Consider the following 24345-nt stretch of genomic DNA (forward strand, 5'->3'; position numbering starts at 1 on the left):
CCTCGGCCTCTCCCGGCGCTGTAGATTTTTCGTCCGTCCCGCACCCGGACCTTCCGGTCAGCTCGCCCGGCTCTCTGTGTGACGCCCACAGCAGCCAATGAGCAGGGGGAGTCCTCCTTGCCCCGCCCCTCCGCTGGCCAGGGGAACCAATCGTGTTTCAGGAGCGGCAGGACGCGCCAAGTCCCGAAAGACGAGCGGGGGGGGTGGGTGGGAAGGATGTGGCTGTTCAGTGATGTAAGACTGATGAACCGGGATTCCGAAGGCGGCGACGGCCTTAGTAATCGCGCCGCTGCCCAAGCGGGAGAACACGACCGAAGAGGCGCGGCGGGCCCTTTTCGTCCCTGTCGAGGCCGGGAAGAGAGGCGGAGGCCGAGGCCGCAGCTGCGAGATAATTGTTGGGAGGTGGACAGGGTGGGGGCTGGGAAAGCAAGCTGGGGAATAGGTGGGAGGACGCGCGATGGTTTCCGGTTTCCGAACTTTGGAATTTAAAAGCCCCACCCGAGTGGCCGGTGGCGTCCAGTTGTCATAACAACCCGCGGTCCGGCGGTGGGCGGTGCCGGAGACGGGGCGGTAGGCGGTGCCGGAGACTGGGCGGTGCGCGGGGGCGTGGGGGGCGGGGCTGGGCGGGGGCGGGGCTAACGGGCCGCAGCCAAGAAACGGACGTGGAGGCACGGTCGGGATTATGCCAGACTGGGGCTGCTGCTTTGTGTGGCTTTCGGCAGCCCGTTCGGTGAGCGACGCTCCTCAACCTGGCGTTCAGGACCCTTCACGGTCTGGTCCGTTTGCACCGCAAACTCCAGCAAGTGAAAATTTCTTCCCCCAACACGTTAGGTACTTTTCACTCCTCTGAGCTCTTAGGTGCTCTTGCCGCAACCTGTAATGCCTTTTCTTTCTCTGTTACTTTGTCCTCCTGGAGAACTTAAGAGTCTCCGGTTGTCCCCTTCAACCAGGTGATTCTGTTGCCCTCTGATCTGCCCTGCAGCCGGAGAACATCCTGTGATGTATATACCAGACCTGCCCTGCTGTTCCCAGATCAGGGTACACCAAGCTCCTGTCCCACTCCTGTGAGCACAGAAAAAGCAAAAAGTCCCCATTCACCTCGCCTGCTGCTTCCCTTGTTGGGGGCCAGGGCTGGGGCAGGAGTGTTCTCTTCCCATTTTATAGTGACAGAGGCCTCTCAGGCTGCAAGTACTCTCAAGACGCCGGCTCTGAAGTGCCATCACCCCACAATTCTAAGCCTCCTTGACCCCTGAAGGGGGTCTGTTAAGACTCTGGGATACAAAAGGGGTGTGTTGGCCTGACAATTTGAGTGTCAACTCCAAAAAAAGTGTTCTGGGGACTCCAAAATGTCTATTCTGTTCCTTTGTAAGGGGGCAGTAAAAAGTAGTAGCTTGAAATCCCCTCTGACTTTGATACAAATTCTGTCTGTAGATAATAATAGTATCTATGTTATATTGGACATATATAGTTTACATATATCTATATGTATATCTATCATATATCTATACATATATCTATGTATCATTCTGTACATCATATCCATATATCCACATATCAAATACATATATATCAATACATATATCTATATATTGTAAAATATCACCATATCCATTTATCTGTGGCTCCATCCTGCATTGTGCAGACACACATACAGTACGTGATGGCACAGTGGCTGACACTCAGTAACAGGAACCTGCCAACTAGAAGGGAGATGGGGTGTGTGGTCCCCCAATCTGTCTTCACTCCCCCAAGGCAAGGGATGGTATGTATATGCTTTGGAAAATCAGCACCCTGAGCTCTGGACCCTTGCCGCTGGGACCCTCTCACCTCACTCCATGTGCTCTGCAAGGCTCCTTGGATGATGGTACGCTGAGAGGCACCCCATGGCATCTCCTGATGAAGATGGGCGGCCCTTGCTGCCCAACCCCTGGGACGCCATCCTTGAGGCCGCCAAGCATCAGCTCCCATCTCTGGACTCGGATTCCTCCTCGGTAAGCAAGCACCTTCTTCCGACATCTTCCTAGGCCCCCACTGTCCTTTCCTCCCATGACAGACACGATGCTGACCGGAGAGCTCTGTGTCATGTAAGTGAAGTACCAAGCTGTCACCTCACTGCCCTGCCAGGCATTCTGTGCCAGGCATTAACTGGGCTTAGCAGGTGGCAGGTAACCCAGAACTGGGTGCCCTGGATCTCACCTCCACCAGGTGGTGCTGCTGAGCCCATTTCTATATCAGCCTCTGAAATGGGTGTCAGTGAGGCCCTTTGGGAGAGAACTGGTCCCCCCAGACAGTCGGAGAGCCTGGGGCAGGGCAGGTGGGTGGAAGCTGAGGCCCTCCTGGCTCTGCCTCTGGCTGTTTAACCCAAACCTTTCTCATCTGTCCACAGTCAGACCGCGAGGACGAGGAGCTGTTCATCTTCCAGCGAAATGAAACCACCCTGATTCCAGACTTGTCAGAGGAACTGGCCGACGACCCTGCTGAGGCCTGGGTGACTTCCTCTGAGTCTCCTCCTGAGGTTTGTTAAAGGCAGGCTCCAGGGGACCACGAACCTGGGTGTGGGTGCTCCTGGCTCTCACTGGGCTTTAAAGCAGTGTGGTTCTAAAGAGGTTAACGCCCCTGGTCTAGTATCACCCGGGCCTTTCTCCAGGTACGGCCCAAGGAGTTCAGACACCAGACGTCTACTGGCCTTGTGCACGTCATGCTCCCAGGAGCCCAGAATACTTAGAGCTGGGGCCAGGGACCTGATTTCCTATCTGATTGTACCCCTTGCTCTTCCCTTTGACCCCTCACCACACACAGTCCTGAGTGCAAGCACTGACCCAGGGTCATCATATGGAGCCAGAGCATGTCCACACCAGAAGTCACCCCCCCCACCCCCACCCCCCGCCCCCCACCGCCGAGCCAGGCCTAGAAATACATCTGAAATAACTCTAAACAGGAAAACTGCCAAGGCTGCCAAGCGCCCTGGTTAGTTCAGTTGGAACCATGTCCACTTCACTTCATTTCGTGTTTTTTCCATTTCTACAATTACCTCAGCAGTTACTCTTCCATACAATTATGGTTTAACCTGGGATGGAAGACCCTGTACCAGCTCACAGGGGTTGAGGCCTGGGTGTTGTCTTTTCCACCTCTAACCACTTGCACCTGTGCCCACTGGCCAAAAGGGTGGAACAACCCAAGTGTCCATCAACAGACAAAATGGATGAACAATTGGATAAACAACAGACAATATGGATACAATGAAGTGTCTCCATACAACAGAATATAATTCACCCACGAAAAGGAATGCAGCCCTGACACACAGCACAACACGGGAAGCTTGGAAACACAAAGCCAAGCGGAAAGACACAGAAGAGAAACACTGTGTGACTCCAGGCCTGTGAGATCTCTGGGCCAGGCAAACCTGCAGAGACAGGAAGTAGATGGGAGCTCGGCAGGGGCTGGGGAGGGGAGGCACAGGGCTTCTTGTCCAGGTGATGAAAACCTTTTGGAAATAGACTGTGGGGATGGTTTGTACAGCATTAGGATACAGTCAATGCCACTGAACTGTACATTTAAAAATGGTTGACATGGCAGATTTTATGTTCCTTGCACATCTTACCACACAACACCCGCCCCCCTCCGCCCCCGCCCAGGGATGTTTGGAGGCTGCTAACCAGGGACACCTGTTTCCTGCATAGCTAGCTGCGGTGCCAGTAGAATCCGCCGTGGAGCCCTGGGGCGAGTGGAATGCGTGGCCCCAGCCCCAGGAGTCGGCCCCTCTGGAAGGAAGGGCCCTCGGCAAGAGCAGCTCTCTTCTCAGGATGTCTGCAAAGAGCCCCCCACGGCAGGATGATGATGCGAGTGGGACCCTCAACACCAGTGTGTCCCAGAGTCCTCGCCAGGGGCCTCAGGGAGAGGCCATCCGCTCTGCTCAGGAAGCAGGCCTGCAGATAGAGCCCCCGGGCGCAGCCTCAGAGGCCCAGGAAGGCTCGGACGCAGCCAGCCGCAGAGGCCTGCGGAGGGAGAGGAGGAAGATGATTGAGAAAGACATCCTCCACAAAGTCACCTGGGACAGCCAGGACGCAGCCTGCCCTGACGCGAGCCGAGGGAAGGAGAAGGCCTGCGATGCTGTGGAGGTGCCTTCAGAGGACCCCCCGGGGTGTCTGCCCGTGCTTTCCCTCCAGGTAGGCATGCCCCCAGCCCAGGCTTCCTCGAGGTGTTGGTCCTCCCCACTACATCTGTCTTAGGCTCTTTGGGCTGTGGTAACAAAAGTCCCATAGACTTGGGCAGGGGGCTTAAACAACAGAAACTAATTTTTCACAGTCTGAAATCTGGAAGTCCAAGGTCAAGGCTCCATCACATTTGGTGTCTAGTTGAGAGCATGCTTCCTGGTTCATTTGGAACAAGGAGGAGCTCTCTGGAGTCTCTTTTTAAGGGCACCAATCCCATTCATGAGGGCTCCACCTCCGTGACCTCATCACCTTCAAACACCATCACACTGGGGATTAGGAGTTCAACACATGAATTTTGGAGGGACACAGATATTCAGTCTGTAGCAATGACCTCAGGCCCACGGCACCAGGCCTACCATCAGGCAGGCAAGTCCTACCTGCCAGACAGACAATCCTCAGAGTTACAGTGAACAGGGAGGAGCAGGTAGTCCCCAGCTTTCTTAAAATAGAAAGAAAGAAAAAACTAATCCCAGGCATCACCATGAAGACACAGAAGATAGAGCAGACCGTGACAAAGCAGCATCTGAAAACGTTCAAGCCCTTGTTCTCATACAAACAGTGAGCCCCCGTTAATGCTGTTATTCAGATCATCCACGAGAACCAGCAAGATGACAAAGGCCGTTCAAAGGGATCATGAGAAACTTGGATTTTGTTCAACAGGGGAGTGGGGAATGTGGAGATTAAATTGCTACCCTAAGTACAGTAGGCTCAATGGGGCAACAGAACCGGTACCTTTGGGCTTAGCTGCTCCAATGGAGGGAAAAGAAAACCCTTGCATTTCTCAGCTTTACAAAGTTATCAAACAGGTGAGCCCTGGTCAGTCACGCAAACCAGCCCGCCCCGAGAAAGATGGGCTCATTAGAAGATGCCCCCATATGACATAGAAACATCACAAAATTATCTTTGTTGCCTTATTTGACAGGTTTTCGTAACAACCTAGAGAACACTGGCATCGAGTGTACCTGGAGGTCACTTTCACCAATTCTATCCTGTCAATTCCATTCTTTCCTCAACCCCTGTGGGAGGTGCTCAAAGCCTTAACGGGACACTCTAATTCCTGATTAACATCTCTATGCCCACTGCATCACCATCCCCACAGCCCTCTTCCAAGCCCTCCAATCCCAACAGCTGCTGTGTTTCTTAAAGGAGCAAAACGTTCTAACCTCCCAACATTCTAAACCTGTCTGAACCTAAATAATTTTAAAATGACACTGAGCTTCCTCCAAGCCAGACAATGTCTTTGTACCAGAAATAGAAGTATTGCCCCAAAAAGGGCATAGGAAAGGGGGTGGCAAGAAAGGCAGGACCCACCCACCTTCATGGGGGTAGTTCATTCTGCAAAGCCTATGTGTGGGGTAGGTGTGCCGGGGTAGGTGAGTGAGCCGCCTCATCTCAACCCTGGTTTCTGCCCCAGCCATCCCGGGACAGCCTCCGTGGATCCAAAATTCCTGTCCCTGGGACCCCGAGGCAGCCTGCTTTAATTATTTCAGGAACTTGAAGAGTGGGATTTGGATCAAGTCCTTCTGAGTCTGACTGGGCGAGAAGAGGACCGGGGAGATGGTGCTCCTGGAGCTGCGTGGTGGGCGGCTGACCACCTCCAGGGCCAAGGTTTGACCTTGAGCACCCGGGGTGGGGTGGGGGGGCAAGTGCATCTCCACAAGCGGCTCCTCCCAGGGCTTCCCAGTGAAATGGGGGGTGGGCTGGGCAGGGTCACTTCAGCAGCTTGCTGTGCCCTCTGTGCTGCTCAGCCCTCACCTTCCCACACACGCAGGACGCAAGACTTCATCCACCCACCCATCCATCCTTTCATTCACCCACCAACTCACGCATTCATCCACCCACTATATATGTGACTGCCTTTTCCTTCCTCCCCACCTCCTCAGACCTTCCTCTTTCCCTCTGGAAGCCACGTAATCCTGCATTTTGTGCCCCCTTCAGCCAGCTCCTAAACAGAATCCTGCTTCCACTGCCTCTCTCTTTACAAACAAAGCCAGGGGTAGCTCCTTCACTGGGCTTGTGGCCTGGCTCTGGGCGGTTTCCTAACAGTCCCAAGAGTTTCTCATCCCTCTTGGCCCCTCTGGCCCATAAAAGCGAGTGCAGGCAGGCCTGAGGTAAAGGTGCAATTTCCAGCCCCTGGTTCCAGAGCAAAGGCTCCTTTTAAAAAGGGTTTTATCTGTAATTTAACCCCTTAGAGCACGATATGCAGAAACTCGCCCTTCTACAAGTGGGGCAGGGTTGAGGGCCTTGGTGGTCGCCCCCTGGGGCAGTGTAGCGGAATCTGTCATCCATTTGTTTGCGTGCTATCTGCTCAGTCTCTCGCTCCTGTTCCACTCTCTGCAGTCCCATGGACTGTAGCCCCCCAGGCCCTTCTGTCCATGGAATTTTCCAGGCAAGAATATTAGAGTCGGTTTCCACTATGCTCCAGGGGATCTTCTTGACCCAGGAATCTGCATTGGCAGGTGGATTCTTTACCACTCCCCTGTTCTTCATTTAAAGGCACACAAGCCTTTAATTAAGCTATTCCACTTCTACAGTCTATCATCACGCATCTGTTTCAACACAGAAGGATATAAAGTATATTCAGTGAAAAAAAGTCTATAGAGGGGGACTTTCCTAGTGGTTCAGAGGTTAAGAATCCACTCTTGCACTGCATGGGGGCATGGGTTCCATCCTTGGTCAGGGAACTAAGATCCCACATCCCGCCTGCTGCTGCTGCGTCACTTCAGTTGTGTCTGACTCTGTGCGACCCCACCAGGCTCCCCTGTCCCTGGGATTCTCCAGGCAAGAACACTGGAGCGGGTTGCCATTTTCTTCTCCAAAGCATGAAAGTCAAAAGTGAAAGTGAAGTTGCTAAGTCTTGTCACTTGCTTAGTGAGGCAAAAATAACAACAACCAAAAAATGTATAGAGGGTGATCGTGTTGCCGTTTTTAAATGTTTTTAAAGATTTTTCTTGGATGTGGGCTGGTTTTATAGAATTTGTTACAATTTTGTTTCTGTTTTGGGTTTGTTTGCATTTTGTATTTCTTATATTTTTGGTTTATGGCCAGGAGGCATGTGGATCTTAGCTTCCTGACCAGGGATTGAACCTGCACCCCTGCATTGAAAGGCTAACTACTGTACCACCAGGGAAGCTCCCCCTGTTGCTATTTAAAAAAGGAAAAAACACACAGAACTATTAACCATGGTTCCCTCTGACAAGTGAGACAGGAGCCAGGAAGTGGACTACCTTGTGAATGGGTGGTCACCCCTGCTTCCCGGGGTGCACACAGCTCCCTGCTTGTGAAAGAAAAGGCCCCTCACCCTGCTGAGCTGGAGGGGGCCGCACTAAAGTTGTGAGCCACAGAGGGTGGGCTGGGCCCCTGGCACTTCTCTGTGCATAAGCCTAGCATGTCCACACGAGGAGTCCTGAGGCTCAGGCTGCAGTGGGTCAAAGTGGGGGCCGTGTCCCCACCAAGCTGCCTTTGCCCTCTCCGCAGACCACACCGAGCCCAGCACCCAGGACCGGCTCATGGAACGTCTGAGCCTCCTGTGTGCCAGACAGTCCACAGCCGCCGCCTCTGCTTGGAGAGTGCCTGCTGATATGCCCCGGGGAGCCCAGCCACGGCAAGCCGGAAGCAGGTGGGCTTTGTTGACCCCTGACCCTGTCCTCTCTAGTAGTAGCTTCTCTTAGTATTCACGGTGACTTGATTTAAGGGCAGGGCACCTGATGTGTATTTCTCTTCATCTCAAGAATATGATCAGGTCAGTATTACTATTACCCCCATTTTACAGATGGGGAAACAGGCTGAAAGGTTGATTTGCCCAGGACATAAGTGGCAGAGCTGGGACTCAGGCCCCAAAGCACCTGCTCTTTCCCACCCCATGGGAATCCTCCCTAGGAGAGCACCCTCTCCCTCTGGCCACGTTGATTGGGCTAGCCCCAAGCACCTATCCCCAGCCAGGTCAGCTGGGGGGCGGGGTGGGCAGGGGTGGGGACAGGGCCCTGGGGTCCCTTAAGGCCCAGCTGCGTCCCAACTTCCAACACTCTGGTGGTCCCACCCTTTTTAGAAGTCTGAGAGCCAGGAATTCCCTTTCTTGCCTGAGCTCGCTGAAGTAGGCTTCTGTCCCTGACAACCCATGTGTCTGGTAGAAAGGATTTTGCACTGTCCAGTCAGTGCCACTGGCTACACATGGCTAGTGCAGCTGAGGAACGGGATTTCTAACTTATATTAGCTTAAATGCAAGTTTAAATAGCTTTTGGTGAGCATCTACCATACTGGAAAGTAGACACAGAACCGCCACGCAGAGTTCCACTGGACAGCGCTGGCCTGAATCTTGAGGGCTGTTCTCAGGACCTGCCTCAGGGTCCTGCACTGGGGCACCCAGCCCAGCATGGGCAGGTCACGGTGACCACCGGGAAGTAACTCAGCCACCCCCACCTCCCAGATGTGCTTCCAGGGAGCTGGGCTTCCAGGCGCTGGCCCAGGACATGCGGGTGAGGAACCCGGCGGAGCCTCCCACCATATTTATTGACCTGCGGCCGACAAAGACATTGGACCAGGGGCCCTTGGAGAGGTACAGAAAGTGCGGACAGCCCTGCAGCAGACCTGCTGCTTTGGGAGGAAGGGGACTTGGACAGCAGGTCCTGGGAGCTCTGCTCACTAAAGAAGGGCTTTCAGCCAGGAACTGAGCCTGGCCCACAGTCCCACAGGGCCCCAGCCACAGGCCCTCCCTGCAGGCAGCGGGGAAGCTGGGGCACAGGGTCGGGGGTGCCTCGCTGAGCCGAGGCTGGGGTACCCGGCCCTGGCCGCACCCCTCCAGCACCTGCAGGAAGCTCACTGGCCCTGCGGCTTTGGCTGGCTGCCCATCCTCCTGCCCTGGGTCACATGGGAGCCCTGGGCGCTCCAAGTCCCTGGCGAGAGCCACGCCTGGCCAGAGTAGACTGGGCGTGTCCAGAGGAACCCACCTCTCGTCTGCCCGCAGCTCCAGCTCCTACTCCAGCTCCTCTGACAGCGAGGAGGCGGAAGAGGCAGCAGCTCGGAGAGACCCGCAGGGCCCAGCCAGGCTACGGTAACCACACGGGGCGCCCCTCACCGTCACAGGCGGGGATGCTCACCTGGTCCCAGCTCGCATTTCTGACGTTGCTCTCAGCATCTTGCACGCACAGAGCTGGCACAGGAGGGTGTGGGCTGCTCTGGGAGGCTGGCAGGGTAGCCCAGCCTGACCTGCTCCCCTCCAGACAACCCCCAGGATGCCTTAGCTTGGTCTCAAGAAGGGATTACATTTTCTTTCTGAAAAATAGCTCTGCAAATTGACTTGCTCCCTGCTCCCTGCCAGTGATGGCAACAGAGGTGAAGAGATATTGTAGGGATGGGACTACGTGATTGGTTAACGGCCAGAGAGGAAAGGCTCAGGTCAACTAAGTGAAACGTCCGGTTCAGGGAAGGCGTGGGTCTCTGAGGAGCGGAGGCTACCCCAGGGCCGCGGGGCGAATGTGCAGTGCGCACTCTGGCAGTCTCTGTCGCTTTTGGACTTCAGACCTCGCAGATTCTGCCCCTTGGGAATGTCAGGGTCTCCTGCAGCTTTCTTCCCACGTGGTGTGTGGCTGGACATCCCAGGAACAGAAAGGGGAGACAAACTGGGGTTGAGAAGTGCCACACAGGTGTCCTCCCGAGGCCTTTAACATGCTGACGTGCTGTGTGACGGCACGGGCTGGGAGGCTGCAGTCGTGAATTCTTTAGTGTCTTGAGAACTAGGCATGCGCTCCAGAAGCACCCTGGCTTCCCTCTGCTGGTGTCCTGTTTTGGGCACAGTACCCCAGTATTGTGGCACAGCACTGGGAGGTTGGCTTCACTTAGCGCTGACGGCGGTCACGTCTCCTGTGTCACAGAGACTGCACGGGGAAGAGTCGGCTCCTCCAGCAGCTCAGGGCATCTCGGGAGGCCTCGGCTCGGCCTCAGCTGCCTGCCGGCGAGAGTCCTGTCAGTCAGAAGGCTCAGGCTTCGGGAGACCCGGCCGGGTCCAGCCCTGGGGTGAAGCAACACGTAACGCTCTGGGCCGAGAGGGGCACAAAGACCAGACCTGCGGGGGGGTGTCCCAGCGACAGCCCAGGGGGCCCGGTGCCTCCTCAGGGCCAACTGCAGACGCCTCAGGTCTGAGGAGGTGAGCAGGTGATCTGACTTGCCTTCGACACCAACACCGAGGCACTGGTGGTCCCCTCACTCTCCCGTTTCCATCTGCATCACAGGGACCCCCTCAGCTGGGGCTCTGCTGCCAGCCCTCTGCTGGAAATCAGTCAGAACATCTTCCCACACTCGCAGCAAGGACACCAGGGCGGACCTGTACATAAAGCAGACGCGCCACACGGCCCCACAACCTCCAAAAGCGGCCAGAGGAAACCACAGAGACAATGGATTTGTTCTGACGGTGGGACTAGGGCTCTTTTCCAGCTTTTTCCATTTCTGCATTTTTTTCCTCTTTAACGTGCATCTATTGATTTCCATCATACAAGGTGTTTTTTTTTTTTTTTTTTCTTGTAACTACAAAGCTTAAGTAAAACTTCTTTAGAGAATTTCAGGGCTGAAAAGGTCTTGAAAAACTTAGCTTGATTTTCTGGGTCCTTGATATTTGCTGTTTTGAACAAACCACAACACACATACAGACAACACACACCACATACAACGCACACCACACACACACACACACAGATGTCTGGATGGAAGGGTGGACTGAAATTTGCCTTTTTTTCTTTAACCAAGACACAAAGGCAGCACATATATAATCATGTTCTAGAGTCCTTCCAAAGTAAATGTGGGTTGACTTTTAAATACAGAACATTAATGTTCTAACACTGGAAACTGTCCTGTGGACAGTGGAACCATGCCTACCCTCGTGGACGACCAGCAAGAGCTGAAGAGGCTCTGCCGTCTCCCTCACCAACCCTTTCCTAGCATTACTCCCGACCTCCACCGATTTTCAGTCCTTTCGTCAGTTCTTGGCCCAGCTGCTCCCAACAGCCTGAAGCCCTACTCTGCGACAACTCTGTTCTGACTCCAACTTGTTTCAAGGTCTCAGCGCCCCTCCGCCCTGTCTGCCCCATGGGAAGGGCAGAGCAGTCGGCTTGGACCCCCTGTGCCAAGGGTTCAGGCAGCCCAGCACAGCCCTTGGCCCCTGGGGATGTGTTCCAGTGTTCAGCTGGGGTCACCACTGGCTGCCAGGCCCTGAGGGTGGGCAAGGGCCCCCTTCCCATCCAGCCCCACACAAGATAGAGCAGGCCCTGCCCAGCCACAGGCAGCCAAGATCAGGGCCACAGACTCCAGTTGATTTTGCCACGGGGGCCTCACCGGCAGCCCCCATTCTTGACAACAAGGAACATTTTCATTACAAGCCAGATGTGAGCTGGCTTCCAAGGCTACACGAGGCCTCGGGGAACCTGTCCTGCAGGGACTGGAGCCAGACTACCATCACTGGGAGCCCCCAGGCCCTCTCCTCACGGTGGAGGCCCCCGCCCTCCACTCCAAGGCACACACAGCATGGTCAGAGCTCAGGCACTGGGCACACAGCCTCCACTAGTCACTAGCTCTCAAGAGCAAAAACTATTGGGGCAGGAGTGGGGGGTGGTGGTGGAGGCAGAAGGCCAGACTGTGCAGCAAGCAGAATCTTGGTTCCCCAACCAGGGATCAAACCTGCGCCCCCTGCAGTGAAAGCATGCAGTCTTAACCACTAGACTCCCAGGGAAGTCCTGCAATGGCTGTTTTTAAGATTCCATTTCCCCTACTCTCTCTACCCTTTTCAGTGGCAGTAAGTTCACTCAAGATGTTTCCCTAACAGTGACAGAAAACAAAATCTTTGTCCCAAGTTCAACTCTGCTGACTGTTGAAGCAGCAGGCCAGGAGGCCGAGGGTTGAGAGTGGGTCCTGCCCCTTGGACAAGGTGCTTCAAGCTCTCAGGTCTCAGTTTCCATCTAGAATGGGAGAATGGGAAGTCCTGTTACAGGACAGAGAATGTCAGGGAACAGGCACTGGATTGGCCCAGCTCTCAGGCCTGGCAGAGGGCAGCCACCTCCAGCAGCAGACGCGATATGAGAAGCGAGTCTGTGAGGGGCAGGCGGGTGGGCTGTTGGTGACACTATGTGCCCCACAAGCTGGCCCAGAATGGAGAACCCATCCCTCAACTGGGTGGCCCGTCTCCAGAGAATACGCAGGACAGAGCACAGGTGCCAGGACGACTGACAGACGCTGTTTATTAAGGGAGCAGAGCAGAGCAGCTCACACCCCCGGGTGTGTGGGGGGTGTGGAGAAATTACAGTATGTCTAGTGACCGGTTGGAACATCCTGAAACCCAGTGATTTCAGAGCTGCCCCACCACTTCACTCGTGACGACAGCAAACAAGGCCTCTTACTGCGCCACTCAGCCATGCGTGAGGCCACAGATTGGAACCGATCAGAGGCATGACCACATCAGAAAGACAAAGCGGGGCAACCAAGGCCAGCCTGTATCCTGGGACATGGCCACCTGGGCTGGAACAATGGCAGCCCTGGCACCTCCTGGGGAAGCCCCCAGACTTCCCAGCAGGCGGGGGAGGTTAGAAGGAAGGGTCTCAGGGAAGCATCCCCACACCAGCCGTCCATCCAACAGAGCAGCCGTGGATCTGCGAGGGGAACCCCCAACCACTGTGATGCTGGAGGACCCCCACGGGCTACACCTGGCAAGCACGGCGAGGTTGCAGGAAGAAAAGAGCAACCCTGGGAGGACGGCGACACGTAAAGCTGCAAGCGGCCGCAGCCACCAAGGCTTCCCCCAAAGTGGGCTGAAGGGTGTCCCCCAAGTCAACAGTCAGAGCCTCAGCCAGGACTCCACTTGGAAACAGGTCCTTGCAGATGTAACGAGCTAAGATGAGGTCGTTCTGGATTAAGTGTGCCCTAAATCCAATGATGGCGTCCTTACAAGACAGGAGAACACGCGGAGACACGCAGAAGGGGCTGGGGAGGCGGTGGCAGAGCCCTGTGGCCACAAGCCTGGAGGAGAGCGCGGAGTAGACCCCACCCGAGCCTCCTGGAGGAGCAGCCCACAGGCACCTTGACTTCAGGCTCTGGCCCAACCTGAGAATTCCCACTGCCGTTATGTGCTCCCCCGTGTGCGTTCTTCGTGGTAGCCCCGGACACTGATCCACCTGTAGGGCCTGGCTTCCTGCTCACACTGGGCCCACAGGAACAGAGTCTGAAGACGCCCGGAGATGGGGAGCTGACTCCAGGAATGAAACGACCCTGCAGCTCCCCGAAAGATCAAGCCCAAGGCCCGGGCGTGTCCTGGAGCCCTGGGGGTCTGCGCAGCGGCTGCTCCCCGCCATGTGTGCGCTGGTGTTTGCGGAGGTCGGTGCCCCGGCGGAAGCCCCTGCCGCAGGCTGGGCAGGTGTGGGGCTTCTCGCCCGTGTGCGTCCTGCGGTGTGCGCTGAAGTGCGAGCTGTTGTTGAAGCGCTTCCCGCACAGCTGGCACTGGTAGGGCCGCTCGCCCGTGTGCGTCCTGCGGTGGATGACCAGGCTGGAGCTCTGGCTGAAGCGCTTGCCGCACTCGGCGCAGGCGTAGGGCTTCTCGCCCGTGTGCACCCGCTGATGAGTGCTGCAGTTGGACCGGTCGCCGAAGCGCTTCCCGCACACCTGGCACTGGTAGGGCCGCTCGCCTGTGTGCGTGCGCTGGTGCTTGGTCAGGTGTGACGTCTTGCGGAAGGCCTTGCCACACTCGCGGCACGTGTGTGGCTTCCGGACCCCAAGAGGGTCCTGAGGCCGCTGGGGTCTGGCCTGGCCGGGCCCCGGACCCAGATCTTGGAGCGCCTGGGCCCACGCTGTGCTCAGCGACGCGTCCTCCCCATCCTCCAAATGGCTCCCATGCTCTGAGACAGAAGAGAGCACAGCAGCTGAGGGCTCCACCGGGAGCGGAGGGGGGCAGGGATGCTCGGAGAGGGCGGGCAGGGGCAGGGCGGCCCATGTGAGGTGGATGATGCAGAGCGGTCTTCAAGTGCCCTCTCCACACCCTCCTCGGGCGCACATCACTCAGAGCTTGACTCCAGGAACTAAAATCACGGGCAGACGCTCAGAAGCACACAGCAACTCATCAAGGCCTGTGAGGTGGGGCTGTGACGGTCCCATCCACACTTGAGGACACGGAAGCCCATGATTCAACAGGGGAGGGATAGGCCCTTCGAGAAACATCAGACTCCCCCACCCCCACCTGGGCCCCTCCTGTTCCCACACTGGCTCATCAGGGAAGCCAAGCATGGGCTCAAGCTCACGTTCACCTTGTCTGTACAACTGAGACGTGACAGAACCACCGCCCTGGCCTTTGGGGAGAGCTTTTACAGAGAACTGAGTCTGGCAGCTCCTCAAGACGGTCACACCGAGTGGCCACATGAGTGTGCAACCCACCCACAGTGCAGGCCCCGGAGAGTAAGCTCTGCTGGCCGGGCGACTCTCGGCCCCTCGTGGCGTCCTTGGGACCAGGCTCCCCGTTGCACCTGCGCGCAGCACACTGTCCCAGCTGAGCTGGTAGGACTCTCTCCTGTGACCCTGAGGGCGTGCCTCTCGAGCCCCTAAAGCCCGTCTCCCCTCGCCTTTCCTTCAGGTGGGGCTCAGTCTGTCTTTGCAAGCGAAGTTTCACACACACGCCTGTGTCTTTCTGTACCATCTGTGGCTGCTTTGGCACCAGGACGGTGGAGCTGAGGCATCGATGGCAAGAGAGACTGCATGGTCCCTAAAACCTGTTCACTTCTGGCCCTTTTTGGAAAAAGCCTGCCAACACTTGCTCTAAGCCCTTGAGCTTGAAGCCCACAGACACAGTCACCAAGGTCTCAGCCCAGGAGAAGGGAGATTTTCATCTGGTATGCCATCTCCTTGCAGACGCCTTACCTGAACTGGCTCCACCAGAGACCTCCCTTGGCCCCGAGGCTGCTCGAGCTGGGTCCCGCAGGCCTTCTCCTTGCCCCTGCAGGGCGGTCAGATAGGGCCCAGGCGTGGGGAGCCCTGCTCGTGGGGAAAGAGAAGAGAGGATGTGGGTGTGGCTGGGACGGAACACAGGACTGCAACAACCTCGTCCTCGTGAGGGCAAAGGGGTGTCAGGAGGACCTGCGGACAAGCTCAATGCCTTGAAAGTCAGAGAGGGAGGTGCTCTGCTTCTGTGTAGACTGGCTGCTCAGAGAGGAGGAAGTGAGTGAGGAAACAGGGCCCACGGCTCTCCCTGGCTCTGGGAAGGAAACCAGGTGCCCCGAGGTGTCAGAGTCTCACCATAACCGAGGGGAAACGGCCAAGAGTTACAACACATGCAGGAGGCAGACCCAGCACAGAGGGCACAGAGAGGTGGGGCAGCAAGCTGCACACTCAGCAAGCCAGTGTTCTCGGCGGTGGACAAGCTTCACCCCTGCTTGTTGTGTAGACACTTAGTTTGGAAAAAGTGAGCATATAAATGAAAGTGTGTGATCATTAACTTTCTGTGCCAACCCAGCCAGGCTATGGTGTCACCGTCTGGTTATATAGCAGGCTTTTTTTTTTTTTTCCTGGCCATGTGGCTTGCAGGATGTTCGTTCCCCAACCAGGGACTGAATTTACACTCTTGGCAGTGAAAGCACAGAGCCCTAACCACATTAGCCACCAGAGAATTCCCTAAATTCTGGTCTAGATGTTGCTGTGGAGATTATTTTGTAGATGTAATTAATATCTACAATCAAGATGACTACAAATGGAGCAGATTACCCTCCACACTGAGGGTGGGCCTCACCAAATCAGCTGAAGGCCTTAAGAGCAAAACTTGAGGCTTCCTGGAGAAGAAATTCTGCCTCCAGACGGCAGCCTAGAAGTCCTGCCTGGGTTTCCAGCCAACTGGCTTGCTGTACAAATTTCAGACTTGCCAGCCACCACAATCATAAGAGCCAATTCCTTAAATCTCTCCATACACACACAGCCTAATAGTTCTTTCGCTCTGGAGAACTCCAACTCATACAAGGCAGGGTCTCAAGTCCTTCAGGAAACATCTCAGGAAGAGAACAAGTGTCAAGAGCAGCAGGGCATGCTAAGAAGGGACAGCATGGGGTGGGGAGGAGAGGCCGTGGACAGCCAGAGCGTGGCCAAGAGAAGCCCTGCCCACAGGGGCCGAGGTGGCACAGAGGCTGAACTGACACTGGACAACCGTGTGGTGGAGGAGGAAAAGAAGGCCCCCAGGACAGCTCTGGGCACCTGCCTGAGATGGGGCAAGCGCCACACTGCCGTCAGTGCAGGCAGGGCGCCAGCAGGACACCTGGTGGCTCTGGCAGTGCAGGCTGCGTGCAGCTGCTGCTTAGCAGACTCGCCAGGGAGCAGCCCTGACTCAAGCAGCCATCCCCTGGACACGGGGTGCACGAGTCCCTACTGTTCACATCCTCCCCAGGGATTCTTCAGGCCACTAAAGTTTGAGAGCTGTCAGAGCAGCTCCTAAGGTGGCGGGAGCCAGGGAAAGTCCTGAACAGGGAGGTGGCCAGGGGCCTCGGGTGCTGGAGACCAACACACACCCTCAATGAGCCCGAAGGAAGCGGCACCCTCCCAGAGACTCGCCCACTCTGGGACACAGCACGGCGTCAGACAGCGCCTCCCCACGGCACCTGCATCCTCCAGCAGCACGTCGCAGCTGTGGTCCTGCTGAGCCACGTCCAGGCAGCCCCACTCCTCCTGGGACAGGTACACAGCCACGTCCTCCAAGGTCACCGGCACCTGCGGGAACTTAGCTCGCTGAGCCAATGCCGCTGCCCCTGCAGGCAGGCTCGCCCATCCCCTCCTCTCGTGTGATGACGGAAGGTCCTGCTTCCCCTGCCTTTTTCCCTTCCCACCCTTCCCCTTTCCACATGCTGTTATCCACCTGCTCTTCCGAAGCTCAGCTCAGGCACAGCTGGACCCTGCTTTTCAGGACACTGTCACCACTAAGCTCCGTGCCAGTGCCGCAGGCCCAGGGACCATGAACAGAGGTGCTGCAGGGAGCAGCTGCGTCTGCTGAGATCTCACCCACTGGAGCCAACACTTTTCAGGTTCACAAGTTAGCCTGCCCTGCCTCAGCTCAAGCCAGCCCCAAGACCCGAATGGGGTGACCTGGGGACTTCAGGATGCCTCTAGGCGAGTGGTACCCAAGTCTAGCACCAGAGTTACCTGGGAGCACAATTAACACCCAAGCAAACAATATCCAGAAGAGGCAAATGCACAGAGACAGAAAGACTGGGGCTGCCAGGGGCTGAGAGAGAGAAATGGGGAGTGACTGCTAATGGGTGGGGGGTATTTTGGGGAGGTGATTAAAATGCTCTAAAATTTGATTGTGTAAATATACTAAACACTGTATGCTTTAAATGGGTGAATTGCATGGTATGTGAATTATACCTCAACCGAGCTGTTATTGAAACAAACAAAGGAGATTAGGATTCCAGGCCAGGTCTGGGGGAAAATTCTCTAATTTTACCCTGATCCTAGGAGATTTTAACATACAGCTGGTTTGAAGCGGTTGCCCGAGCTTACCACTGGGACCGCAGAATCCTCCAGCACACACCTGATACTCAGGTGGCATCAGAGAGCAGGGGGTGAGGGTCCGCCTCGAAAACCCACAGACCTGACCACTTGAGAGAAGCGTGCCTGTAACAAGGGCATGGGATGCATGGGGACGCTGCAGAGTGGGAAGTTGTTCACCTGGGACCAGGCTGAAAGGATGGATGTGGCCAGGGCTGCTGTCTCCTGATGCAGTGAAGCTGTGGGGCCTGGGGAGAGAGTACAGAGTCACCCACCCATGGCCACAGCAGCGAAGGCGGGACAGGTCCAGCCACCCCTCATGGACACTCACCTGCAGGGAGCCTGCCCACCCCACAGGCACGCAGGTCTGACCAGCCGCAGTCCTTCCCCTTTCCCTTCCTGGGTGTAGGGCTCCGCTTTCCTCGAAAGGGGCAGCTACTCACCCCTGTTTGGCCAGAGCGAGGGGCCTCCTCTTGGCCTGTGGCTCAGCTGGGCTGGGGGTGGCTGGCTGGAGTGCTGAGCCCCTTCCCCCAGGGACAGCTCCTCTGGCTGGGCTTCCACCTGGTGTTTCGAGAACCACTCCTCTGTCCCATGGGACAGCGTGTCATTAGGGAGCAACTCTGGATCCTATAACAGACAGACATGTGCCCGCCAGCTCCCAGGAGGCTGGGGGTGTCCACAGGTGCCCCACCCTTCATCATGGGCACCCTGGTCCCACTCTGCCTCATCACCGGGCCGCCTTGTTCAGTCTGATGGCCTCTGCAACCATCCACGTGCCCTTCAGCTAGCCCCCAGGAAGAAGGCCAGTGACCTGGGAAGAGGTCAGGCTTCCAAGCTGGGGAAGGGGAGGCCTGCTCCACTCCTGAAACTCTGCATCTCGCTCCATCACACCGTATCACACTCTCACCCTTCCTCCCTTCCGTGAGTGTTCCCAAAAGGACTGAGCCAGGAAGGCCCCGAATCAGCTTTCATCTCGGAAGTCTGGGTTACTGTACTTGTCCCACTTCTTAAGGTCATCTCCAGGCCCTCTGGAACCATCTACCTCCTAATTCTAGGGAAGGCGAATCAGACGAACTTGGATCTCAGGGTGCACTGACCTCCGTAACCGTACCAAGGACAAGAGACGTCCCTGGGGAACTGTGAAACCAGCGCCAGGGACCCTGTCCCAGGCTTAACATTTCACAGCTCTGTCACCCGGAGGTGACGGTGCACAGTGGCAGAGGAAAGCCCGTGCCAGGGACCCCAAGCGCCCAGGCTGGCGGGGGTCTGAGAAGGGCTCCTGGATTCCTGTTGGCCATCTCAAGGCAGGATTTGCTTATTGCATTCGACTCACCTTGTGGTCAGGGTTTTTTTGGTGGTGGGGTGGGTGCTGATCTCTTTTGACAGATGCAAAAGAACAGCAGTGTGCAGCCACTGGCACTGCCGCGGCAAGAAAGGTGACCTGCGGTTTGCCAAGTATCTAGTCGGAAGGAACCAATCTGACCCAAGCAGAAGAGATTTGTAAGGGACTCCCCAAAACTCCCCAAATTTGCTGAGGAGGAGGAGAGTGCTCAAGAGTGGTGCTTTCTGGAGAACGTTCCATGATGATGGAAGTGTCCCATAATCTGTGCTATCCTTGTCCAGCAAGTAGCACTTGGCCACATGTGACGACTGAGCCTCTGGAACGTGGTAAAATACAACCTATAAATTTACTTTATATTTTATTAAACTATAAGAAAAACCACACATGGCAGCTACTGTATTGAATGGTACGGCCCTGGAGAGACTGGGGCTCCAACCAGGGCACCCATCAGCACCTGGTCTTTCTTCCCAGGGCTCCTCCTTCTTTGGGAATCTTTTCAACTCTCAAGGTCCAGCCTTAAAAGGCCTCCAGCCTCTCTCCCATCAAAACCTGCGTATGTTGGGATGGGGTTAAGGAACCAAACCATATAGCTCAGAAAGGGCAACGGGGACTACAGTGGTTAAACAAGAGATGCATTCACGCTAGCCAAGGCTGGGGAACTGCAGCTACGGTCTTCAGTGTCAGCCCAGAGCCCATGGAACCTCCAAATGCAGACCTCAGGAGCAGGGCCCCGAATCCTCACCTCAGGGCCCAAATGCCCCCCACCTCACCCGCGGCCTCTGCTTCCTGGGCTCCCGCTGCAGCCCTTCCACGAGGACCACGGCCTCCTCACCACTCTCTGGCTGCTGCTCCCGCACCCGGGCCTGGATCTCCCCCGGCAGCACCGTCAGGAACTGCTCCAGCACCAGCAGCTCCAGGATCTGCTCTTTGGTGCGCAGCTCGGGCCGCAGCCAGCGGCAGCAGAGCTCCCAGAGGCGGCTCAGGGCCTCCCGAGGCCCCGCTACCTCCTGGTAGCAGAACAGCCGGAAGAGCTGGCGGAAGGTTTCAGGGCTGGGGTCTTCCGCCTCCAGGGAGGGCTCCTCTTCCCAGCAGTAGTCATCCTCCACCTTCACGACGAGGATGTCACCCTCATCCTGCTCCAGGGGGGCCAGAGGCTGGGGGCCAGGAGAGGTCGCCATTGCTCCTGGCGGCCCTTGCCCTTTCTCCAGCCTGGAAATAACGCCTGTCTCTCCCTGCACCTCTGGCCAGACACTGGGAAAGATGTTTTCAGGGCTCTGTGGAGAGACAGTTAAATTCATATGGGGTGCAGCACAGAGGCTGAATAAGCATCTGCGCCCATAAGCCCCTGCCCTGGCCCCAAGGCCAACTCTCCCTTATTGGCAAAAGAAACAGTTAAAGTAGATCAACCTGTCTTCACTACTAACCCCATAATTCCCAGGAGAATTTCTTAATCTCCTGGCCTCAGTTCTTCAAGTGAAAGAGGTTGCTGAGAGGACTAAACAGGATGTTTTAAAAGGGTTTACTTTAACACAGAGCCTGGAACGCGGTCATAATTCTAGAGAGGCTGGGTTTTCATTTTCACAGTTTGCCATTTTTGGACGAGGTCCCTTGAAAATGTAATGAGAATCTGGGACCTCCCTGTCCAAGAGGGCTTAGATTCTATCCCAACCTGAACCCGGATTTCGGGCTCCAAGAGCCCCACCACAGCCCCTCTCCCTCCAGTGTCTTGACAGGGTCAGGACTCCCTGGCCGACCCGCTTTCCCGTCTCGTCCCTTCAGCAAGAGGGACAGCTAGGACCGAGGCCGAACACGAACCACGCTCCATCAAGCGCCGCGGACAGAAGCCCGAGCGGGGACCCTGCGTCCGCACTCACCGACAGCGCTGCGACTCGTGGGGAGCTCGCGGCGAGCCGGTGCTGCGGGGTGGAACAGGAGTGGGACAGTGGGTACGGAGGTCTAGGCGGTCCAGAAACTAGGACCAGTATCCGTGCAACACAGACCCGGACGCTCAGAAGCGACCATTGGCTGAGCCGCGCGTCGAGCTGGAGAGCAAGGCCGCGAGGGCTGCCCAAGGGAAGCATTCTGGGTAACGTAGTCCTCGCTCGTTCAAGCCCGCTGTTGAATGGGGATGGGTCTTGGAGGGCGGGCCAAAGGGAGGCATTTTCGGTAACGCAGCCCTTTCACTATTGGCTGAACCGACTTTCACGCAAAGAAACGAACTAGGGAGCGACTCTGCTCCGCGAGGTGGGACCCGCTCAGTTCAGAGAAGCCTGGCGGGCTGCGGTCTACGGGGGTCGCAGAGTCGGTCACGACTGAACTGAACTGAACTGCCCTGGGTTAGACTAGGGTCCTACGAGGCGCTGTGGGCTTCCCTGGTAGCTCAGCTGGTCAAGAATCCGCCTGCAGAGCACGGAACCCTGGTTCCTGAGTCCACTGGAGAAGGAATAGGCTACCCACTACAGTAGGCACTGTAGGCCGGAACAGCCCTGCACCTTCACTGCGCATGTGAGTGCTACAGAGGCTACCCACCTACTTGGCCATTCTCCCAGCTTCCGTTCTACCACTTCCCCCGACCTGAGAAAGTCCCGAGGTGGAGGGGACCCTGGAAATCTACTGCTTTACTTACACAGTACAATGTATATGCCAGGCTCTGTTCTAAACGCTTTGTAATTATTAAATCGGTTCCTCTTTGAAACAAAGGCGGTTTTATTATCCCTGTTTTATAAGATCAGTAAACAGAGGTGCAGGTCTTCCCTGGTGGCTCAGATGGTAAAGAACCTGCTGCAATGCAGGGAACCTGGGTTCGATCCCTGGGCCGGGAAGACCCCCTGGAAGAGAAAACGGGAACCCACTCCAATATTCTTGCCTGGGAAATCCCACAGACAGAGGAGCCTGGAGGGCTACAGTCCATGGGGTAGCCAAAGAGTTGGACACAACTTAGCCAACTTAGTAACAAAACAGCAACAACAAAACACAGGTGCAGAGGTTCAGTGACCTGCCCAAAGACACACACAACCAGTAGGTGCAGAGCTGGGGTGAGGCTGGAACTCCGGTATCTTAGTTCTAACTCCAATTTTAGAGGCTGGAAGATGAAGACTGACAAAATTACTTGTTTGGTGCATCTTGGTTATCAACTGCTTATTTCTTCATTTGTTAATTTGATCAACAAATATGTATTTATTGGGCTCTGCTCTGCAGGCACCATGAACAGGAGGTGAACTGGACAGTCAGTCTTTGGTGTCCCTGTGGAGCTTGGAGGAGGGAGGTGTAGGCAGGTAGGGAGCTCTGAGCAGGTAGAGGATCTGGTGAGGCTTGTGTGCCTGGTGGTGAGTCGTAAGAGCTCCATAAAATCAGTGACTAACCACCAGACGACCCTGAGTCCTTCAGCACTGGCACCCCCAGGCCTAGCACCTCCCACTGGCTTCCTTCTTTCCATCCACTTCATTCTTGCTTCATTCTCCATTTTCGCTCACATTTCACTTCCCCCGCTACAACCAACATCCACTTTTTCTTGTGAGCACACAGGCAGAACAAGACACTGGGCTGCCCACCCCCTGGCTTCTGGGGACCACCCCTGCATAGTGGGAGATATCTTTAAGGGAAGACACCAGATTTCAGGGCAGCCTCGTGGTGGAGCTTCAAGCAAGGCAGGACCACATGTGCTGCATTTTCCCCTTACAATCTTGGGCTGCTGGTCAGGAAAGCCAGGCTCTTGGAGGGAACCAGAACCAAGGTGGGGGCCAGTCCAGAGCACTGGCGCTCAAGCTGAGCACAAGCAGCCTGCCATTCTGTCAGCCTCAGCCGGGAGTTCAGTTCAGTTCAGTCGCTCAGTCGTGTCCGACTCTTTGCAACCCCATGAAACGCAGCACGCCAGGCCTCCCTGTCCATCACCAACTCCCGGAGTTCACTCAGACTTGCGTCCATTGAGTCAGTGAAGCCATCCAGCAATCTCATCCTCGGTCGTCCCCTTCTTCTCCTGCCCCCAATCTCTCCCAGCATCAAAGTTTTTTCCAATGAGTCAACTCTTCGCATGAGGTGGCCAAAGTACTGGAGTTTCAGCTTTAGCATCAGTCCTTCCTAAGAAATCCCAGGGCTGATCTTCAGAATGGACTGGTTGGATCTCCTTGCAGTCCAAGGGACTCTCAAGAGTCTTCTCCAACACCACAGTTCAAAAGCATCAATTCTTCATCACTCAGCCTTCTTCACAGTCCAACTCTCACATCCATACATGACTACTGGAAAACCATAGCCTTGACTAGACAGACCTTAGTCGGCAAAGTAGTATCTCTGGCTTTTCAATATGCTAGCTAGGTTGGTCATAACTTTTCTGCCAAGGAGTAAGCATCTTTTAATTTCACAGCTGCAATCACCATCTGCAGTGATTTTGGAGCCCCCCAAAATAAAGTCTGACACTGTTTCCACTGTTTCTCCATCTACTTCCCATGGAGTGATGGGACCGGATGCCATGATCTTTGTTTTCTGAATGTTGAGCTTTAAGCCAACTTTTTCACTCTCCTCTTTCACTTTCACCAAGAGGCTCTTTAGTTCCTCTTCACTTTCTGCCATAAGGGTGGTGTCATCTGCATATCTGAGGTTATTGATATTTCTTCTGGCAATCTTGATTCCAGTTTGTGCTCCTTCCAGCCCAGTGTTTCTCATGATATACTCTGCATATAAATAAGCAGGGTGACAATATACAACCTTGATGTACTGCTTTTCCTATTTGGAACCAGTCTGTTGTTCCATGTCCAGTTATAACTGTTGCTTCCTGACCTGCATACAAATTTCTCAAGAGGCAGGTCAGGCGGTCTGGTATTTCCATCTCTTTCAGAATATTCCACAGTTTATTGTGATCCACACAGTCAAAGGCTTTGGCATAGTCAACAAAGCAGAAATAGATGTTTTCTGGAACTCTCTTGCTTTTTCAATGATCCAGCGGATGTTGGCAATTTGATCTCTGGTTCCTCTGCCTTTTCTAAAACCAACTTGAACATCAGGAAGTTCACGGTTCACGTATTGCTGAAGCCTAGCTTGGAGAATTTTGAGCATTACTAGCAGGTGAGATGAGTGCAACTGTGCGGTAGTTTGAGCATTCTTTGGCATTGCCTTTCTTTGGGATTGGAATGAAAACTGACCTTTTCCAGTCCTGTGGCCATTGCTGAGTTTTCCAAATTTGCTGGCATATTGAGTGCAGCACTTTGACAGCATCATCTTTCGGGATATGAAATAGCTCAACTGGAATTCCATCACCTCTACTAGCTTTGTTCCTAGTGATGCTTTCTAAGGCCCACTTGACTTCAC

At 55.4% G+C, this 24345-nt stretch overlaps 2 protein-coding genes across 9 annotated transcripts; one reads left to right on the forward strand and one right to left on the reverse strand.

Moving 5' to 3' along the window:
• The first annotated feature begins 209 nt into the window (after nucleotides 1-209).
• Nucleotides 210-10796, forward strand: DNAAF8 (dynein axonemal assembly factor 8). 7 transcript variants are annotated; one of them, XM_027961566.2, is made up of 10 exons: nucleotides 210-402; nucleotides 1850-1991; nucleotides 2387-2515; nucleotides 3681-4166; nucleotides 5705-5822; nucleotides 7692-7833; nucleotides 8641-8769; nucleotides 9178-9264; nucleotides 10085-10356; nucleotides 10442-10796. In XM_027961566.2, the coding sequence occupies exons 2-9, from the start codon at nucleotides 1884-1886 to the stop codon at nucleotides 10350-10352; spliced, it is 1467 nt and encodes a 488-aa protein (XP_027817367.2). In that variant the 5' UTR covers nucleotides 210-402; nucleotides 1850-1883; the 3' UTR covers nucleotides 10353-10356; nucleotides 10442-10796. The 7 variants fall into 7 exon arrangements, with proteins under 7 accessions (XP_027817367.2, XP_014959553.2, XP_060261620.1 ...); XM_015104067.3 differs by having other exon boundaries at nucleotides 10085-10796; XM_060405637.1 differs by lacking the exon at nucleotides 210-402 and having other exon boundaries at nucleotides 632-1991.
• Nucleotides 10797-12410: 1614 nt separating this feature from the next.
• Nucleotides 12411-21137, reverse strand: ZNF500 (zinc finger protein 500). Of its 2 annotated transcripts, none has more exons than XM_027961429.3 (7): nucleotides 20919-21137; nucleotides 19815-20318; nucleotides 18146-18329; nucleotides 17883-17950; nucleotides 16817-16925; nucleotides 15096-15209; nucleotides 12411-14083 (listed from the first exon to the last, which is right to left on the reverse strand). In XM_027961429.3, the coding sequence occupies exons 1-7, from the start codon at nucleotides 21123-21125 to the stop codon at nucleotides 13479-13481; spliced, it is 1791 nt and encodes a 596-aa protein (XP_027817230.2). In that variant the 5' UTR covers nucleotides 21126-21137; the 3' UTR covers nucleotides 12411-13478. The 2 variants fall into 2 exon arrangements, with proteins under 2 accessions (XP_027817230.2, XP_027817229.2); XM_027961428.3 differs by having other exon boundaries at nucleotides 16727-16925.
• Between the last annotated feature and the right edge of the window lie 3208 nt (nucleotides 21138-24345).

The sequence above is a fragment of the Ovis aries genome, chromosome 24 (assembly GCF_016772045.2).
Source record: "Ovis aries strain OAR_USU_Benz2616 breed Rambouillet chromosome 24, ARS-UI_Ramb_v3.0, whole genome shotgun sequence".
Lineage (NCBI taxonomy): Eukaryota > Metazoa > Chordata > Mammalia > Artiodactyla > Bovidae > Ovis > Ovis aries.